The 20948-nt window shown below is 46.4% G+C and overlaps 2 protein-coding genes across 4 annotated transcripts; one reads left to right on the top strand and one right to left on the bottom strand.

Annotated features, from left to right (window-relative positions):
• The first annotated feature begins 3947 nt into the window (after positions 1-3947).
• On the top strand, positions 3948-9882 carry LRRC61 (leucine rich repeat containing 61). 2 transcript variants are annotated; one of them, XM_061587538.1, is made up of 2 exons: positions 3948-4256; positions 7471-9882. In XM_061587538.1, the coding sequence occupies exon 2, from the start codon at positions 7713-7715 to the stop codon at positions 8496-8498; it is 786 nt and encodes a 261-aa protein (XP_061443522.1). In that variant the 5' UTR covers positions 3948-4256; positions 7471-7712; the 3' UTR covers positions 8499-9882. The 2 variants fall into 2 exon arrangements, with proteins under 2 accessions (XP_061443522.1, XP_061443523.1); XM_061587539.1 differs by lacking the exon at positions 3948-4256 and adding an exon at positions 4515-4535.
• Positions 9883-11881: 1999 nt separating this feature from the next.
• On the bottom strand, positions 11882-20368 carry RARRES2 (retinoic acid receptor responder 2). Of its 2 annotated transcripts, XM_061587290.1 has the most exons (6): positions 20159-20368; positions 17692-17796; positions 15404-15508; positions 14242-14372; positions 13111-13229; positions 11882-12047 (listed from the first exon to the last, which is right to left on the bottom strand). In XM_061587290.1, exons 1-6 carry the CDS (start codon positions 20321-20323, stop codon positions 12013-12015), a joined length of 660 nt encoding a protein of 219 aa, XP_061443274.1. In that variant the 5' UTR covers positions 20324-20368; the 3' UTR covers positions 11882-12012. The 2 variants fall into 2 exon arrangements, with proteins under 2 accessions (XP_061443274.1, XP_061443275.1); XM_061587291.1 differs by lacking the exon at positions 14242-14372 and having other exon boundaries at positions 20159-20361.
• Positions 20369-20948: the final 580 nt, after the last annotated feature.

The raw sequence follows: 20948 nt of genomic DNA on the forward strand, positions 1-20948 counted from the left end.
GACATGTTAATGATACCCTGCCCCAGTGAGCAGTTTTGCCACTGCATTTTTCACCAGCTGCAGCTTCCAGACCAACTTCAAGGGTAGCCCCACATAGAGCGCATTACAGTAATCCAGCCTGGAGGTTACCAGTGCATGGACAACAGTGGTCAGGTCCTCCTGGTCCAGTAACAGCCACAATTGTCTTATCAGGCGAAGCTGGTAAAAGGCACTCCTAGTCACTGAGGTCATCTGGGCCTCCAGTGACAAAGATAGATCCAGGAGCACCCCCAGACTACGCACTGTGCAATCATGCTTGAAAATGGAAATGGACTGCCTTCAAGTCGTTTTTGACTTATGGCGACCCTATAAATAGGCATTTCATGGCAAGCGGTATTCAGAGGGGGTTTACCATTGCCTCCCTCTGAAGCTGAGAGGCAGTAACTGGCCCAAGGTCACCCAGTGAGCTTCATGGCTGTGTGGGGATTCGAACCCTGGCCTCCCAGGTTGTAGTCCAACACCATAACCACTACACCACACTGGCTCTCATATCTCAATGATACTGTGTCACTATTCCCTGCTGTAAAATGAAAAAGAAATGCTTTCAAACACTCTTAGAAACCATTAAGAAGAGAGAAAGGTCCGACCCTGACACAAGCTTGGCCAGCCAAAAGATGTTTTGTTATAATATGTTTTAAAGTCTTTTATTTTTAAGATGTTTTAGAGTACTTTTAGTGTTTTTGTTTGCCACTCTGGGCTCCTTCTGGGAGGAAGGGCAGGATATAAATTTAATAAATACACCTTCTGGGCCAACTTAGGCAGCCATATTTTTTCACTTTTCTTCGAACCATACTGTTACTTTTCCCCACAAAGGTTTTTGACACAAGCCAAAATTCAGTCTGGGGTCATAGTGGTGGTGGTAATGAATTAAAGCTTACAAAATATTTTTTTCCTGGTCTTTTTTGAAAACTGATTTATGGTGTGATTGTTTTAGTGCTTTATATATTTTGAGACTTGTAATTTGCATGGTAACCTGCCCTGAGATCTTTTGATGAAGGTCAGGTTACAAATGTATTGAAGTACTCAGGGCTGGTGCCAGGTATGACTGGGCCCTTGGGCATCAGCCTGCCGCGGGCCGCAGCCCAGCCCCCCCATACAGGCAGCATGGGGCTAATAAGCCCGCCCATGTGCCCCACCTACCTCTTGTGTTGTGTGAATTACATGAGTGCTTAGTGCACATGCCTGCCATCAACTAAGATGGCAACAAGGACATCAGCCCATTAGGGAAGCCCCCACCGCCATCTTGGGCACAGCACACATGGCATTCACACTGACAGGAGAGGTGGGTGGGGCGTTCATGTGGACTCATTGAAGCCCACACTGTCTGTATTGGGGGGGGCGGAAGCTCCCTCTCTGTGATGTATGGCAGGGTTGGGTTGCAGGACCCGACGCTGTTGCAGTTCATGGAATGGGAGCACCACCCTCCCACACTAAGGAACGGCCCTTCTGGGCTGCAGGTGCCCTTGCCCAGGGCCCAACTTGGCCATCATCTGGCGCTGGCCCTGTAAGTACTGCTACTACTGCTACTGAATGGAAAGCATCTGATTGGCTTCCGTTCAGCAAAATAGTATGTTTGCTGTCTGTAAACACTAGAAAATATATAATTGTATGTTACATTAAAGGTTTTGGGGATAGAAGTGTCCTCTCCCTTCAGACATCAAAGTTACTCTTATCGTAAGTTCCCCAGCTGTTCATTTACCCCCTGGATGTTTCCAGAAGGAGAACAGAGATAAGAATTTCTCTTCAAAACTGGCAGAAAAATAAACAAATTGGGACACACTTTTTTCTTGGGTGTTCTATAATAATAATAATAAATTAGCTTGCAAGGTTTTAATGCTATGGTAAGCTAAGGAAGACAGCATGGATACCCCCCTTCTCTCTCTCTTACACACACACAGCAGTGTAGGTGAAGATAATTTTTGAGCCCTTTAGCAATAGGGCAGAACTGGGCAAACAAAACTTTCCCTTCCTTGCAATCAAACCTCTCAGCATAGGAGTGAAGTCTTGTCCTAAGGACATACGCAAGACCCCAGGGAATTTTATGTCCCATTTATCTGCCTACACAATATTTGTGGTTTTGTTTTAGCATGTTTGTGCAAATGATAAGATTTCACTTCCCCAAGAATTTCCAGGTCAGCTTTCTTTTTGGAGGAGAGAATACTGGAGACTTTCTCTTGTCTCTCTTGTAATGCTGTACCCATTTGCATATGCACAGCTTAGCAGATTTTATCAGGCTACAGAAACAAGCGCACAGCAGGCAGTGCCAGAGTCACAGCAACATCAATTCCAAAAAGCAACATCCCAAGCACATCTGGAGCTCAACTAACACATAACTGCCTTTTCTCTCTTGCATATCTACCAAGGCAACTGTGCAGGACATTTTCCCAGTGGTTATGCCATATGTATAGGGGCAGGGGTCTCAAACCGAAGTCTTTGTCAGTTGATAGCTCTACCGTGGTACTGGGGCTCACAGATTCATGGCATGTATATTCTAGATGCATAGGCAAGTGGTGTTGGTGGTGATGACAGAGAGAGATGCCCACTATTTGTAAAAACTAGTGAGGTATGTTAGACTCCAACTTTATGACTTCTTTTCACTCTTTGTTATTGTACTATGAGAAACTATGCCATTGTTTAATAATGTGCAGTCACTACACCTAATTTCATCTGATATGTTTGGAGGGTGTGACAATGAATAGGGGTGGGAAAAGCGAAGGGCTTTGGCTCACGGATAAATAATCTGTTCTGCATGCAGAGGTCTCAAGGTCACTCCTTGGCATCTTCGGGTAGGACTGAGGTTCCTGCCTGAAATCTTGGGCAACCACTGCCAGTCAGTGTAGACAATACCAAGCTTCGATGGATCAACATGGTCTGACTCACTGTAGAGGAGCCATGAGATTTATCTTTTGAAGTCAGGTTATGATGCTTCAGTGCAAATTAAGCCGATATGCTGTAGTGGTTAGAATGTTGGACTACGACCTGGGAGACCAGGGTTCAAATCCCCATTCATCCATGATGCACACTTGGGTGACCTTGGGCCAGTCACTGCCTCTCAGCCTAACCTACCTCACAGGGTTGTTGTGGGGATTACATTAGGAGGAGGACGACGACGTTGTACGCCACTTTGAGCTCTTTGGAGGAAAAGTGGGATATTATTTATTTATTTATTATTTGATTTATATCCCTCCCTCCCAGCAAGAGCCCAGGGAGGCAAACAAAAGCACTAAAAACACTTTAAAACATCATAAAAACATCTTAAAAAGCAACTTTAAAAACATTTTTTTAAAAAAAGCTTTGAAGACGTCTTAAAAAAGGCTAAAAAACATAGTTTAAAAAAATGTTTAAAAGCATATTAAAAAGCAATTCCAACACAGAAGGAGACTGGGATAAGGTCTCAACTTAAGAGGCTTGTTGAAAGAGGAAAGTCTTCAATAGGCCCCGAAAAGATAACAGAGATGGTGCCTGCCTAATATTTAAGTACAATAATTAAATAAATATATTAGGTGCCTGCCTAATACGCAAGTGCAATAAATAAATAAGTGCACCCCTGAACTTTGAACAGCTTCTCTCTGCTTGCAGAAGTCTTGAGCTCCCACCTGCCTACATTGCAAAGACCCAAGCCTCTGAACCAGGGGCTCCCAATCTCTTCCCCCCCCCTCTTGGGAATTGCGGAGGCGCCCTCGCAGGCCCACTTGAAGGCTTTTCCGCCCCTTGTAGCCATTGCATTGTGCTGCATGAATTTCCATGGCTCTTTTATTTCTTCTCTCCTGTTTTGCTGTATTGCAATGTGCGCTCCCTAGAATTCCAGCTGCTGTGATACAATAAAATGCAAGATCAGAGAGAAAAGAAGCAACCCCCCCTAAAAAAAAACCAGTTTAATACAGAGAGATCCACAAAAAGGCCACAGTTTTTTTTTGGGGGGGGTGCTGCAAATCAGCCGCCCGCGTGCAGCAGAGCACGTGCGTCACAGTTCCGACTCGAGGCGGCTTCTCCTGGGAAGGACCTCCACCTCCTCCCTCCTCCTCCTCCTCCTCCCTCCCCCCCCCCGTTGCCAACTCGCGCCGCTCCTTGAAGGGCGTCCAGGCCGGGCCTCGGCAGCCGCTACCCGGGCCTGTCGCCATGGCAACGCGGCCTGCTTGGTTCCGAAGCAGGGAGGGCGCGGGAAGAGCAGAAGGCGAGGAGGAGGAGGAGGAGGAGGCAGCCCTGGCCTTGCAGGGGTGAGGGGACCATGCTGGAGAAAGGGGAGGGGGGAAGGAAGGAATGGGGGGACTCATCGCCCCCCCAGATACCAAAGCCAGGCCCTGCATGGTGGGGGAATCCTCAGGATGCAGCTCTGGTCCATGTTGCCATGGATACGTGCAGGGCCCTGGGCAGGCCGGCGACTGAAATTGGGAGATGGGGTGGGTCAGATGCAAAAGGAGACGCGTCTCCTCCTGCACTTGCGGTTGCTGGGCCCTTCCCTTTTGCATTGGCCATCCTAGTGGGAGAAGACCCTGGTGTGTGTGAGTGAATAGGTGTGCATTTGAGAGTGTATATGGACATAAATGTGATGTGGGGTGTGTGCATGAGGACCCTAACAGCATCCAAGGATCTTTGCAAAATAATATGTGTGGTTGTGGACGTTGAAGGAAAGGGCGACAGTTGCAGCCCAATCCCAGATACATTTGTTGTTGTTGTTATGTGCCTGCAAATCGACTACGACTTATGGTGACCCTATGGATCAGCGACCTCCAATAGCATCTGTCCTGAACCACCCTGTTCAAACCTTGTAAGTTCAGGTCTGCGGCTTCCTTTATGGAATCAATCCATCTCTTGTTTGGCCTTCCTCTTTTTCTACTCCCTTCTGTTTTCCCCAGCATTGTTGTCTTTTCTAGTGAATCGTGTCTTCTCATGATGTGTCCAAAGTATGATAACTTCAGTTTCATCATTTTAGCTTCTAGTGATAGTTCTAGTTTAATTTGTTCAGACACCCAATTATTGGTCTTTTTCGTAGTCCATGGTATGCGCAAAGCTCTCTTCCAAAACCACATTTCAAATGAGTTGATTTTTCTCTTATCCGCCTTTTTCACTGTCCAACTTCCACATCCATACATAGAGATCGAGAATACCATGGTCTGAATGATCCTGACTTTAGTGTTCAGTGACACATCTTTGCATTTGAGGACCTTTTCTAGTTCTCTCATAGCAGCCCTCCCCAGTCCTAGCCTTCTTCTGATTTCATGACAATTGTCTCCATTTTGGTTTATTACTATGCCGAGGTATTGATAATCCTTGACAAGTTCAATGTCCTCATTGTCAACTTTTTGTTGTTATGTGCCTTCAAGTCAATTATGACTTATGGTGACCCTATGAATCAGTGACCTCCAACAGCATCTGTCCCGGACCACCCTGTTCAGATCTTGTAAGTTCAGGTCTGTGGCTTCCTTTATGGAATCGATCCATCTCTTGCTTGGCCTTCCTCTTTTTCTACTCCTTTCTGTTTTTCCCAGCATTACATTTACTCAGAAGTAAGAACATAAGAACATAAGAAGAGCCTGCTGGATCAGGCCAGTGGCCCATCTAGTCCAGCATCCTGTTCTCACAGTGGCCAACCAGGTGCCTGGGGGAAGCCCGCAAGCACCGCAAGTAAGTCTTGCTATGTTCAGTGGGGCTTTCCCCCAGGTAGACGTGGATAGGATTGCACCCATTCAGCAGTGAGTGGCAACAGATTGTGTAGGAGAGGGAGAGTGTTGTGCAAGTGTTATTGCTGTTGTTACTATAGCTGCTTTTATTTGTGAAAATTGTTGAGAACAGCTGTAGTTGGCCCACAAGAAAATATCGCCTTCTCTCTTTCTCATTCTGTGGAAGAAGCACATAACTAACCCGGTCTGTTTTCATGTGAGACAATCGCACAGACTGAGTGCGAGGAAGTCTCTCTGTGTTACTGAGCTATTGTGTGCTCCATTTTCCCACATATGCTTGCTTAGGTGGTCTGGTTTGGAGGGAAATCTTATTTGGTAGTGGCTAATGGTAAACCTGCCAGGAATTTTGGATCCAGATGAAGCGAGTGCTTTTGGCAGTGAGTGTGCATGTGTGTTCCACATGGTGGTGTTTCTTTTGAGGTCAATTTCCACACATCAGATGACATGCTGAGAAGATGCATTCAGTGCAGCGCTGCATGTAGTTTGCAGAATTGCATATAATAAGGAATTGTTTGGAACAGAAATGTGTTTTGGGGCATGGATGAAGTTGTGTGTGATCCATGGTTGCACCCCAGTACCCTGTTCACCTGGTAGACTAGTCACCTGGTAGACTCACTGGTGTGGGTACTTCAGCTTGTGCTTGGATTACCAGCCAAACCGAGCACAGGTTGAAGTAACCACACAATCTGTATTGCACACGGTATATGCAGCAGCAACCAGAACCCATATTTACCACCACTTATATCAAGTTTGTGTTGACACAGTAGAGGTGGATTGAATTCTCAGCTGAAAAATTGCACCATCTTTCTCCTGTGTACTGCACTGATCCAACTGAATCCACATTCTTAACGTGTCAGTTTGATGGTAGGGATTTGCCCCTGTAGCACTTAATGGAAGCACAGTGGATTCAAAACAGGCACTGAGCTGACCTTGCTTGTGAGGGCAAACCTAGTGACGACTGCAAAGGTTTTGATTATAAACCTGCTACCAAAAAGAAAGAAAGAAAGAAAGAAAGAAAGAAAGAATTATTTGCCAATAAAAACATATTTTCATCTGTGCTGGCTCGGCTGTGGAGCTGGGCAGAGATCTGACATTTTGCGATAAGGAAACATACAGGAAAGTGTGGGATAGCACTTGCTTTAATGCAGCATTGTCTAGCCTCCCCTCAAACAAATCAGGATGAATGCTCAATAAACAGGCCATCAGGAAAGGCCCAACATTTTATCAAAGCAAATGCTATCACAGGCGTTCCAGTGCATTTTCACACCACTTTCCTTATCACAAAAAAGTCAGATATTTTGGGGAAGTGGGTTTGTTGTGCAGGAGCTCCCAATCTAGACACTATGCATGATCCAATGTAGAGCTGGAGACTTGCCCTGGATTAAGGGTGCGAGCATCGGCCCCTATCCCAGATATCTAGGTCCATGCCTTGAGAGAGAAAAGACTATTTATTTATTATTACTGTTGGTTTCCCTTGTCAAAAGACGCTGGAATTTTAGGTCTCCTTTAAAGTGCCGAATGCTGTGTTTTAAATGCATCCCAGCCTTCTCTTCTTGTCATTCTTTCCATCATACACCCCCTATCCCAAGCCACAAGCATGTCAGCACTTTCTCGACCCGGCAAATAATGTGTTCCTCATTCCATGCATGGGGTGATCAGCTGCTCATCTTGGGCAGGGCTGAGCTGAGGGCTGGGTGGTTACTAAGCTTTGATCCCATCTTGATTCTGCATCCTTTTCCTCCCCTTCCAGGAGCTCTGATGACCAGTGCCCACATTCCCCATAACGGTACCCATCTGGAGTGGAAGAAGCTGTGGGCACCCCTCAGATTCACTCTACAGAGGATCTTACCTGCCTTGCTTTCACTCCCAGCGGCAACAGTTACATCGGTTGTGAGATGAGCAAGGGTGCTAGGGGGCTAAGTGAGTGAAGACCTTTTTACTGGGGGGAGGGGGGGTGCTACCTTCTTGGTGGTGCAGTTTGCCTCGCCGAAAATGGAACCCAGGATGGAGAAGGGTGAGGAGGCTGAGAGTGTGAAGATTACTTCCCAGCTTCTGAAAGCCAAGACAGGCGAGTTTGACCTGGAGTCCATCTTACTGCTGAAGCTTAGAGGTCTGGGCATTGTGGACCTTGGCTGCCTCGGGGAGTGCACTAGCCTAGAGTGGCTGGACCTGTCAGGCAACACCATCACCCACCTAGGCCCCCTCTCCTCCCTCAAGGCTTTGGCCGTCCTCAATATCTCCTCCAACCGTATTGTCAGCCTGGAGCCTCTCAGCGGCTGTGAAAACCTGCAAAGCCTCAATGCTGCTGGCAACTTGCTGAGCAGCCTGCAGCAGTTGCAGTGCTTGATGGGCCTGCGGCACCTGGAGAACCTGCGCTTCAGCAACCCCATGGGGCGCCTCAGCAACCCCTTCTGTGCCACCCCAGGGTACCGCGTCGCCATGGCAGAGATGTTCCCTGGAGTGAAAGTGATTGATGGTGAGAGGGTCTCCGGGTGCGGCAGCGAGCTCTACCAGCTCTGCAAGGACCTTGACAACTCCCTCAAACGCTTCCACATCACTGGGGTCAGTGAGCTCAGTGGCTTGAGCAAACCCTGGGTAGAGGAGGGATACTGGGATGTCCGGCCAGTCAGGAGGAGCTCCATCGTGGAAGAAGCCTACAAGCAGTTCAATGAGGTTCTCCAGGAGTGCCGGGATCTGAGCAAGCGAGCTGATGACACCATTTCCCAGGTGGAGCGGGCCCTAAACATCCGTCCGGACTCAAGCTCTTACGTGTTTTGAGCAGCCCTACACATAGATGCCCTTCCCTTAATGTTGTCCAATTGGGTCCTGTCCTTTGATATCATTGTCTTCCTCCTGGGCCTGTCATTCCTTTGTTTCACCCTGGCCTCAGCTCTCCAAAAGCAATGTGTGTTAGTACAAGGTGGGTCCACAGCCTTTGCTGACCCCCTTTCCCCCTTTTTTCCAACACAGCACTTCCCCTCTGGGAGTCCAGAGTACCCAGACAGTCTTACTATGCTCCACCCCCTGTGAAAGCTTGTAGGAGCTCAGAGACCTGAGCTTAAAGTCAAAGAGAATCAGAAGGTAGCTTTCAGGCAAAGGGGTTCCTAGGCAGGATTAGCAAATTCAGAGCATCAAATGATAGCTGAACTAGCATCTGGAGCTTTCGGGCTACTTCTGTACGACGTGTATGCTAGGTTTTAAAATGGGACTAACAGTTGTGGTGCTGCCCACCTATTTATTTAGGTCCCTGGGTAGCAGCCTTGATGTTTTTGGCTGGCTGGCTAGGGCTGATGGGAGCTGTGGTCCAAAATATCTGAAGGCCATCAGGTTGGCCAAGGCTGCTGGGAATCAACTATTGGGCCAGCTAATGGCTGTGGTGGGTGAGATCTTGGATCACTTTTCATTTCCCCTCAAGGATGCTTTGATTCTCTCTGGCTTTTTGGGCCACAGTACAGTACCTCTCAGACCTTATCCTGAGGAGATTCTCACGGTCATTTTTTTTCACATGGTGAAACCATTGTGACTTGACTTATCCAGGCAAATTGAAGCGGTTTCAGCACAGGGAAGCAACTTCCTTGATTCTCTGCCATGTTTTTTAGACCACCAAGTCCCTCCATCCTCCTGACTAAACCTCATTGCTGACAATTTTCCAGCATGTGTGGATATTTTGGTGTTGATATGTCAGAATACTCACAAGAGTGCTTCCTTCACCGTACTGTAGTTGTCAACACAGTGACGTTTGTGTAAACCACACCAAAATGTGAAAACTACGGGGCTGGTTGAGAACCATTTGGATTGGCCGGGAGGATGAACCACAAGTGAAGCAGCACCCATGTTCGTCTGTGCAGTGACGCCAGTTTGCTCTGCAGACTTTATTCTGATTGGCAGCTTCCATACTGTCTGACTGGTCCACCCAAGGGGCTGAACTGACCAGAGATCACTCAAGGAATTTCCCCTGTGGCTGCCTGTCAGATAGCAATAGGACTGAGCCAGATGTATTCCTGTTCACTCTGTTGTTTCTCATTGTATTACAATGACACTGCTCAGACAGATAATCCTCTTCATTTTGCATTAGGGGTGCCAGGTTCAGGGCCTGAGACTGATCCTGTATCTTTAGGAGACGAGAAAGTTGGCCAAGGGCAGGTGTTCTTGCAACATTGTAATGGGAAAAACCACAAGGTGGAATTCTCCCTTCCCCCTGTACAACTTTTAAAGATACAGAAGACCTCTGGGAGACTGGGCCTGGCAACCAAGAGGTCTTCTTTATCTTTAAAAGTTGTGTAGGGGGAAGGGAGAATTCCACCTTGTGGTTTTTCCCATTACAGCATTGCAAGAACACCTGCACTTGGCTGACTTTCTCTTCTCCTAAAGATATAGGATCAGTCTCAGGCCATGAACCTGGCAACCCTATTTTGCATTAATCAATGTCCTGTGAAGGAGCATCACCATCTCCTCACTGTGTCCACAGGCTTTGGCTTCAGCCAACTTCTCCAGCTCATGCACTTCACCAAAGCCCCTCCAGACCTCGGCTATGATGCCTGGGTCACACTGCCCTCCTTCCCATCAATATGGTAGCTTTGTAATTGTAAGAATGGACATATCACGTGGTTCTGTGGCTTCAGGGAAAGTGGTTTGATCGTAAAGAGGGGAGTTGATTTGAGAAGGCCCTGAGTGTTAATGTCTGTGCATGTGTGGGGTACTAGATACGGCCAGAGGAGATGGGCTGAAAAGGTCCTAGAAGAAGAAAGGTAATGCCTTAACCACAGGCTATCCAAGGGGAAGAGGGTTGCAGCCCACGACTTTGAAGAGGGGGCACAGAAAGACTGGCGGTATCTGGAGGCAGGAGTTGAGCCAGTGCTTGGGGTTTGGTGCTCCATATGTTATTCCTGGGATTGCATGTTCTGTCAAGTGGCACGGGAACTCTGTGCAAGTGTTGCCTATGAAATAAACCTTGATTGCCTCCCTTGCCTTCCTGCCTCTTCGTTGGGTGTAGGGCTGCCTTTGTTGTGTACCGCCTGCATTCTCCCACAGCTCATGCGCTGCCACTCCAGATTCAGGGATGCCCCACAGAGGGATGCCCTTCCTTGCCAGCTGAGCCCCTTTGGGAGGTTGATGCCTGCCAAGCCCAATCTGCAAAGGCCTTTCTTCCTGATCATTTCTTCACCAAGGCAATCCCCATATTCTAATAAGCAATGGTAGCCTGCAATTTAAGCAAATTTCCATCTGTCTTTCTTTGGCATATCTACTTCTGTCAATTATGAAGAGGGAGAAGGAGCTATGAATAGCCATGAAGCCATAAGCCCCCCCTCCGAAAAAAGAAAGTCTGTTCAACCCTTTGCCTTTCCCCACCTTGCACCCCCAGGTTTTGAGCTTCCACCAGGCATTACACGCACACCTTTAAACTGATCTAGAAGTTCTGCAACCAGAATAGATTACACAAACCAATATAATTGCATATATTTATTTAGCTTTGCATTAAATTGCAGAGCTTGGAAAAGTTACTTTTTTTGAACTACAACTCCCATCAGCCCCAGCCAGCATGGCCACTGGATTGGGCTGATGGTAGTTATAGTTCAAAAAAGTAACTTTTCCAAGCTCTGCAAATTTGTCTAACATGAAATAAATCTACACATATACAGAGCTTTAAAACTGAAAGCAGAAGTTCTTAGGATGCTCAACAGGACAGCCTATGGTCAGCCCAGTAGTTTGCTATCCTCAGCAAATTCATATTTTGCTGCCTGTTATTGTATGCTCAGCAGCATAGCATCAACACGTTATATGACCAGGATCCTGTTGTCCCATTTTCATTTTTTTAACGCCTGTCACTTTTTAATTCCCTTTTGCAACTGTCTCCATAGCCTGGTGAAGAACAAAAGGCTTGTGATTGGCTCCCTCACCCTAGAGGGACTACAGAAGACATCCACTCAGCCCTTGAGCTGCTAGGCTGCCTCTGGGTGCCTCCTCCACATTGCCATAGTTGAGGCAAGTGCCCCTGGGATTTGATCTCAAGGGCTCGACCAGATCTGGAACACACCAGGGCATGGCTGCCCACAGCTCAGGGGCCAGAATGCCATGGCAATGGGGACCTGTGCTCAAGTGTGGGTGGATGAGCCCCCTCACCCCAACAACTCCTCTCTGAAATAAGCATACACTGCAGAGACTCCATTTCCACTTTTATTATGGGAATAAAAAGAGAAGGAACAAAAGTCAAGCTTAGCAGAGAGAAGGCTGCCCTTGGACCACCACCACCGGTTCCACTCCCTTGGCACCGAGACCCAAACTGGTGGGTGTTCTATGTGTCTCCAGAAGGAGGAAGATGGCATTTTTCTTGATTGTCAGAGAATAGCCCGTTCAATGTGGGGAGAAGGAGAGGAAAGATGGTTATTGGGACGGAAGAGGAGGAGGAGGACTCTGGAGGGATTTTGACCTGGTGGGTCGTGTTTTTGGAGCCTCTCTGTGGACCTTGCAACATAGGTCCACCCAGAGTGGAGTCAGATGAAAGCACCAGGTGCCACAGCAGGAAAAGTGATTGCCAGGAGCCAGACTGTTGAAAGGGACAGGATGATCAGAACATATAATGCCTATTCTGCCCTTTTCTGCGTGCCCCCTTCGAGGGAGGTGTGGAGGGTGGCAACACAAGCATGGGCCTTTTCAGTGCTGCTCCCCCTTTGGAATGCTCTCCCCAGGGAGGTACGCCTGGTGCCATCGTTATCTGTTTTTAGGCGCCATGTAAAAAATGTCCTTTTTACCCAGGCTTTTGACTCTTCACTTGAAGGCTTCAGGTTACCAGTGGCTTCTAATATGCAAGACCTGTCTTTATCTGTACTGATGTGTTTTTATATTGTTGCTTTTAATGGGTTTGCTTGTTATTGTTGGTTTTAATGTTTATAATGTTTGTAAGTCACTTTGGGTTGCTTTGCAAGGAAAGCGACTAGTTAATAATAATAATAATAATAATAATAATAATAATAATAATAATAATAATAATAATAATAATAATAATAATAATTTTGGCACCAGCCAATGAGGTTTTTTTTAAATCTCCCAGGCCTTTGAACAGCTTTGATCATCCTTTGATACTATTTTATCATTATTTAACCTCATTTATTTTAGTCTCAACAGACTGATGGCAGTCAGTCTGTTTTTAGCTTTTGGGGGGGGGGCTGGTTGGTATCTTAGATTAACTGTTTCCTGGTGGTTGAGGTGTTTGTTTCCAATGCCAGGTTGGTTTTATTTGCTTTATTGTTCAGTTGTTGCGCTGGTTGTGTTTTTCAGTTATGTTTTATACTATCATTGTGTTCTGCCTCAAGAATATATTGGTGATTAGGCAACTAATAAATGCAGCTAACAGGAAATAAATATGGGCATAGCTGAGTAGCAGAACACTTACCATGGAGATCCTCAAGAAAGCGGGAGTGCCTTGGAAAAGGCGAACTGGCCAGGCTGGTAGTGCTCCTCATTTGCCTCTTTGACAGCCTCACAGTCCTGATTTTGCTTCCTCTTTGCCTCCTATGGGGGCAATCAGAAGGGCAAAGGGGTGCTATGAGCTCCAAATCTAAAGGAGGAGAGACATGCAACCACTGTGTCATCTGAAGCCCCCTAGGAAAGGTAACTTGTGCAGTATCACCCCATTTTCTCCACAGAGTGTCTACGACTGTCACACAGCAGAGACTTCATTTATTTCTTTCAAGACAGAACTCCCCTTCTTAAGCTTCGCAAGTGCACTTGGAAATAAAAATGCTTCCATGTTTTGTTGAAGGACTTGCGGTCATTGAAAATACAAGCTTGAAGAAATAAATCAAAGAAACCAGAGGAATGATGGAAAACATACTTTTGATATGAATCTAATGGTGGTAGCTGCCTCAACTACCTTGCTATTAAGGCTGCAGCCCAATTCAAAAATCTTGGTATATTCATTGTATAAGTTTCAATCAATCGATTAATCAATTAATTAATCAATCTATTATTGTTGTTGGTATGTGCCTTCAAGTCGACTACGACTTATGGCGACCCTATGAATCAGCGACCTCCAAGAGCATCTGTCATGAACCACCCTGTTCAGATCTTGTAAGTTCAGGTCTGTGGCTTCCTTTATGGAATCAATCCATCTCTTGTTTGGCCTTCTTCTTTTTCTACTCCCTTCTGTTTTTCTCAATCTATTACCACTGCATAATTTTGCATCTGAGTAAAACAAGAATTCGGGGGGGGGTATCAAAATTATTTGAGCAATTTCATGTTGCTATTTTCAGGTGAGATTCAGTTATTGAATCTGGCAAATTCAGGCTGTGACATTAAAGTTGATTTTGAGTTCATGTGTACCAAACCCACTTCCCTTAAAAATTGAACGTTTATGATAACGGAAGTGATGGGAAAATGCACTGGAAAGTATGAATAAGATTTGCTTGATGCCCAACATTGTCTAACCTCCCTGCAAAAAAATCAGGATGAATGCTCAATAAAAAGGTCATCTGGAAGTGACCTTTGTTCTTAAGACGATGCCCTTGTATATTTCAGGTATTACCTTAGCTGAGGCAGCCACTCTTCTATATATATGTGAAAGAATAGGTGAATCCCTCTTTGAAGCTGGTCCTTGTCCTCTGGAGTTTTTATGATTACAAATATGAAAAATATTACTTTAAAAAAATCTGCTTCCTGTGTACAAAAATGCACATATTAGGTGAAAATGAGCATATAAATACATATATTGGTGCAAATAACACATAAATGTGTTATATTAGTGAAAATTGCTTGCAAAAATGTATCTGTTAGGTCAACTGCACACTAAAACGCTGACAAATGTTTGTGAAGGCTGTTAATTCCATGCAGGACACAGAATAATGGGCTCAAGTTGCAGGAAGCCAGATTTCGACTGGACATCAGAAAAAACTTCCTAACTGTTAGAGCCATATGACAATGGAACCAATGACCTAGAGAGGTAGTGGGCTCTCCAACACTGGAGGCATTCAAGAGGCAGCTGGACAGCCATCTGTCGGAAATGCTTTGATTTGGATTCCTGCATTGTGCAGGAGGTTGGGCTGGATGGCCTTATAGGCCCCTTCCAACTCTACCTTTCTATGAATTTTTTTTTTTTTTGCAAATAGAGGCAGAAATGTGGCAAGCTGAACCTAAGATTGGAAAAATGACGAACTGAGAGAAGCCAGCTGTGATGGATTCATCCATCCTTCCTCTGAGTGCGAACAGTGTGCAGTTCTGTCACCACTGAGTAAGCACAGCCAGCTCCCCAGCACAAAAGCAGTAAGTTGAGAGGATTAGGTTGGCTGCTCATCTGAGGGCATGGCTTTCTCTAGCAAGCTTGGCCCATGGGGCCAAGGAGTGCCTGCAGGAGTGTTGTTCTGAATTTCTAGATGAGGGCCTGCAGGGCCATCATGAAAAACTGACTTTGTGGAAGAGCATCTGAGCCTCAGATTCATATCTCTGATGGTATATCTTTTTCAAAGCATGAATGTGGATCTGCTCTGGATGAACTAAAGTGTCCAATAAGCCATGGCCATGTACTTTATAAGATCTCAAAGATGCTAGGACAATCGTCCCAAAATATTCCAGCTGCCTAGCCTCCTCTCACTAGCCCAGACCTTGGGAGTGGGAGGGGAGAGGAGGCAGGACGGAGGTGGGTCTCTGCCAAGGAAGGACTGAGGTGCAGGTGGTAGAAGCAACCATCCCACCTGGAAGATTGGGTTCTGCTCTGACAGGCACCGCAGTGATTGGTCCAAAATGTTCTCAGAGTTACTGGAGCCAAACTTGAAGCAAGCGAGGCACTTCTGTTTCCTCTGGATGGAGAAGAGAGAGGGAGAGAGAGAAAATGTGGCAGATTTCACAAGAAAGGCCAAAATAAGATTTTGGGTTTCCCCAAATTTCTAACATGAACAAAACAAAGTTGGTTAAACTAAATTCAGTTTGAAAATGGCTCTTCTCTTCCATCTGCTACACCACGTTAAGAAGACTGACGAAGCACTTTTGAAAATGGCTTAGCACGCCTTGACAGTCACAGCTGTCATGACTTCCCTCTGGGGACCACAGTTTGGAGAGAAGGAGTTTGGCATCTCACTGTCCTCAGTCTTCCTTGCTGGCATCTGTTACCAACCATTAAGCTAGCTAAGCATATTCTCCTGCAAGAGATTAAGGAAAGACCAAAAAGGGGCTTCAAAAAGGTCCGGGAAGTAATTGTCTATAGAAATGTTCCTGATAATGTTTTCTCTATAGCACTGTCAATCACAGCTGTGTCTCTACACACTGGCTAAAAACTAGACGTGTGTGTTGGAGTTGGACAAATCCCAAATGCCAAGCCCAATCAGGACAATTCAGAAAGATTTGGGAGCTTGTTTGAGCTGTAGCAGTATCCTTCTGAAACACCCCAAACTGAAACAGGGACCTCCCAAAGCTATTCAGAAATAGGGAATTTAAAAAAAATTCACAGAGAGGATGTCTCCAAAGATTGAAACCTTTCTCCCAAACCTTTTATGGAAAAACATCAGGGTAGGGAGAGGGGGAACTCTTTTGTGACTGACAGGTCTAGCTTCTAATCAGTCCTAGCACGGCTTGCTAGGAAAATATTGGACATTCAGGTTTTTCCACTTCTGAACCACATGCCCACCCATTCACTCTGGTCAAATTAGCTTTGCACATAGTTTCTGTGACTTTGGGTGCTAATTGAAGTGAATCCAAGCCCGAAGCTGTGTAACTCCCTAGCCCCTGCACCTATACTTCACAAACATTGCAGGTTAATTTCCTAGTGGCACCTCTAGGATGAATGCCATTTTCATGCTAAAGTAAATTGTTGCCCACAAAACCATACAGCAGGAAACAAATTGCTTTTAGTTTTCTCTCCCCCCGCCCAATCAACTGTAAAGAAGCCTAGCACAACCCCTCCTGTACCTATCCTGAAATTTGGCAGGTTTCTTACCTAGGGGCACCTCTCTGTATGGGTCTTCTGTGGGTGGATACAACCCTAAGTCAATCCTTTTTAAACCACACCCACAACTTTAAAAATTACTTTTGCAGGAAAACCACTGCAACTGCCCTCCTGAAATTTGGGAGTACTCTTCTCCTCAGAAGGGGCTAGCATGCCAGCAAATTCCATCCACTTCTGTCAAAAAGACAAAGCGTTATAGCTTGTAAAAACAATTCCCCACAATAGTAAATTGGGAGGCACAACATTTTGTTTCCCCCCGAATCAGGATTCAGATTCAGACCAAAGGCGAATTGGGCAGCATCTGAATCTGTCTAAGCTGAATTGGGATGTTTTCTGAAGTGCCAAGTCAGGATCCAAAACGAATCTTGTGGTCAGTGCACACCCATACTAAAAACGTTGGAAGGTGAGAGGGGGCTCATTTCTCCCTAAACCCCTGCACATATTGCTTTGTAACCCTTGTTCTACAAGGACTAAAGCAGCCTTTGTGAACCTGGTACTCTCCATGCTGGCTGGGGCTGATGGGAGTTGTAGTCCAAAATCCCTGGAAGGCACCAGGTTGGCAGATGTTGGGCTAGAGGCAGTAGTAGAGTACCTATTCCCCCAGGGCACCCGAGACTCACTCAGTGCGAAAGCCAGCTAGGTGGAAAGGCCAGCCTGCCTGCCCTTGTGCATGGCAGCTGTGTGGGCTGGCAAAGGAGAGGACCAGCCTGGGCTGAAGTATCTTGAATGTCGTGGTTGTGGCTATTGGATGAGTGATGCCATCAGGAAACCTGGTGGCCAGCTCTGGGCTGCGCTGGCAGTCTCCAACAGTGATGCTGCTCATGCGACCCCACGATTTTAGTGAGCACAACTGCTGTGCGGGATAAGCCTCATAGTGCTTGTGGATTCCTTTTCTGTAGGCTTACTGCTTTTTAGTTTATGATAGTTTGCACTTCCAAAAAATGAAAAGTCAAATACTTAAAAAAAATATTCTGGCCCTGTTGGGGATGAAGATAACATTCTAATGGGCAGATTTTGATAGGATGGGTCCTGCTGGCTCACCCCGCCTAGTTTGATCCGGCAACTTTGCGTCCTCCATTGCTGTTTCCTGCAGAGAGTCTGCACAAGGTCAACCTCCAGTTGGACATAGGTTCCCATTGGGAGTCCCTGCAAGCAAGCAAAGCCAAGGTCATTGTGGAAAATAACTCCCTGCCAAACTCAACAAGAAGAGTGTCCCACTGGAGAGTCACTGAGGATTTCCAAGCAATGAATCCACAAAAGTCTTTTCCTATAAAAGCATTCAGTTGATGATGCCCTTCACTTGGGCTCAACTGGTGTCCTATGGACCCAAATCTTTTCAATGAAGAAAGCAATCACTGCAGGTGATGGATGGACTGCCTTCAAGTTGATCCCAACTTATGAATAGGGTTTTCATGGTAAGTGGTATTCAGAGGTGGTTTACCATTGCCTTCCTTTGAGGCTGAGAGGCAGTGACTGGCCCAAGGTCACCCAGTGAGCTTCATGGCTGGGGATTCGAACCGGGGTCTCTCAGGTTGTAGTCCTAGGATAGGTAAAACTGACTGAGGGGAGGGGAAGAAAGGAGGGGATTGGAAGGGGATGACGGAGGGGAAGGGAGAAGTGAAGGAAGGGGAAGGGAAGGGCCAAGAGGGAGGGGAAAGGAGGGAGGAGGAGGGGAGGGCAAGTTTGATCGTTTGCATGTTTATTGAGTTTAGTGGGATTTACTTCCGTGCAATCATGCTTGAAAATGAATTGGACTGCCTTCAATTCGATCCCGACTTATGGCGACCCTATGAACAGGGTTTTCATGGCAAGCGGTATTCAGAGGTGGTTTACCATTGCCTTCCTCTGAGGCTGAGAGGCAGTGACTGGCCTGAGGTCACCCAGTGAGCTTTGTGGCTGTGGGGGGACTCGAACCCTGGTCTCCCAGGTTGCAGTCCAACACCTTAACCACTACGCCACACTGGCTCTCTCACTGTAGGTACGGACCTTTATATCCTCTTTGTCACTCGACTCAGATCCTGTAGTCTTTGGGGGAAGGGCCATACCTCAGTAGCAGAGCATCAGCGCTGCAGGCAGAAGGAACACAAGAAGCCGCCTTATACTGAGCCAGAGCATTGGTCCATCTAGCTTAGTATTGTCTACACTGACTGGCAGTAGCTCTCAAGGGTTTCAAGCAGGAATCTCACAGGCCTATCTGGAGATGCCACCAAGGACCGAACCTGCTGTGCCAGTGAGCAATGGTTCTTCCCCAATAGATTACACTGAAATTGTAGTCCAGCAACATCTGGAGGGCCACAGATGTTCCCCATCCTTGGTCGTGCAGGATAAATAGCATGAGAACGTAAGAAGAGCCTGGCTGTTGGATCAAGCCAAGGGCCCACCTGCTCTAGCATCCAGTGCTCACAGTGGCCAACCCGATGCCTGTTATAGGGGAAATCTGCAAGTAGGGCCTGTCATTCAGAGACCTACTACCTCCAACAGTGGATGCAGAAGATAGCCATTGTGGCTAGTAGCCATTGATAGCCTTGTCCTCTTCCACAAATTTATCTAACCCTCTTTTAAAGCCATCCAATTTGCTGGCCAGTGCTGCATCCCATTGCCACGAATTCCATTGTTTATAACTTCTTTTGTTAAGCCTTATTATGAATTATCAGTGGATTGTTTAAATTTTATCTATATTTATTAATATGAGGTTTTCATTAATGTTTATACAACTATTTACATGTTGTTACACTTTGTGATTGTTATTTATTTATTATTTGATTTATATCCCATCCTTCCTCCCAGCAGGAGCCCAGGACGGCAGTTGTTAGTAAATTATTTTATGTAAGCTTTTCTGATGTTGTGAGCTACTTTGAGCTTGGTTCACCATGGAAAAGCAATATTCAAAACAGCAATGATGATGATGAACTGACTGCCATCAGGTGCATCAGTGCTACTCTGCTAGCCCTCACTAATCAGGCTGGCGCCGCCATTCCGTTCAAAGTCAGAAAAACGACCACAAACCGTTTTTTAAAAGTAAACTAGGGACAAAATGGAAACAGACTGGAATGCAAAGCCATTGCCAAGATTCTCTGTAAAAACCAAGAGAATGAAGGATACCAGTTCCAAAGAAAATGGCTGGGGTGGAAGCAGCTTCTGGAACAGCATGCAAGATAATAAATGTGCGGCATGGATGAGAGATTTGAACTTGGGTTTCATTCCTGGTGTTCATGCTCAGCAAGGAGGGGATTCTGGTCAGTAAAATAGCTAATCTGGGATTCAAACGAGCCACGTTCTTCTGTTAAGGCAGACCCAAAGAGTCTTGGGACACCTCTAAGACTAACAGATAGGCTATGTCATCATAAGCTTATCCTAAACAAATTGGCAGATACACTGACGCACGATTGCTCACCCGTGGCTGGTTTCGTTGGGGATAGGTGGGTGGGATTTCATTATGTTTAGTTATTTGGGATGATACCCTGCCTTCCCCTCTACACACATTTCCCCTCTCATGTGGCACACTCACCATTTCTGCAACTTGGGTCACAGCTTGTTCCTTGAAAGTTGACTGTACAAGGTCTCTGCTGTGGAAGAACTCCAGCACTAGGTCCAGAGCCTTTTGCTGGATGGGTGACCGGCTAGCATCAGCCAGGGCCAGGAGGCCCAAGCATAGCGCAATCAGCCCCTTCATCCTCTTGGGTCCCCAGTGGATCTGCTTCCCAGACTCTGCACTTGTGAACTCCCCTCTGAGTCTGTTGATTTTGGTCGGTCATTAACTTGTTCCCACAAGAGTTGTCCCAGACACAGCTCCCTCCCCTGCCCTCTGCCCTCTCCGGTGGCTGTTTATTGATTTAGGACCAGGAGATGAAAGAGAGGGACGAGCAAAGGGCACCCAGTGCTGCTTGCTGAGAAGGAGAAGGGGGGGGGGATTTTTTACTTCCATCCTCCAAAACTCCTGCTAAAGACACAGGAAGTTCAAGGCAGCATTTCAGGTCTGGTTTCCTTTGGGGCTGAGACAGGAGATTTAGGATGTCTGAATGAAAATCTGTATGTTTGTGCATTTCTAGGTGGGGGGGAAGGGAGGCAGATGTCAGCCTCACCTTTTCCCGAGGAGGAAAGACTGCCTGTCCCTTAAGCTCAGAGCTGATTGGGCAGCTTCTGAGAGTCTGTACTTGTAGATAGAGTGTTTTTCTTGAAGAGGGGAGACTGAGTTATTGTGCCTTTAATTAACAGCTTCTTACTTGCAGCTTCTGCTTTTATTTCTTCCTGTTTAGCGTCGCTGGGGAAGATTAGTGATGCCTTCCCACTTCATTAGA

The sequence above is a fragment of the Rhineura floridana genome, chromosome 10 (assembly GCF_030035675.1).
Source record: "Rhineura floridana isolate rRhiFlo1 chromosome 10, rRhiFlo1.hap2, whole genome shotgun sequence".
NCBI classification, from domain to species: Eukaryota; Metazoa; Chordata; class Lepidosauria; order Squamata; family Rhineuridae; genus Rhineura; species Rhineura floridana.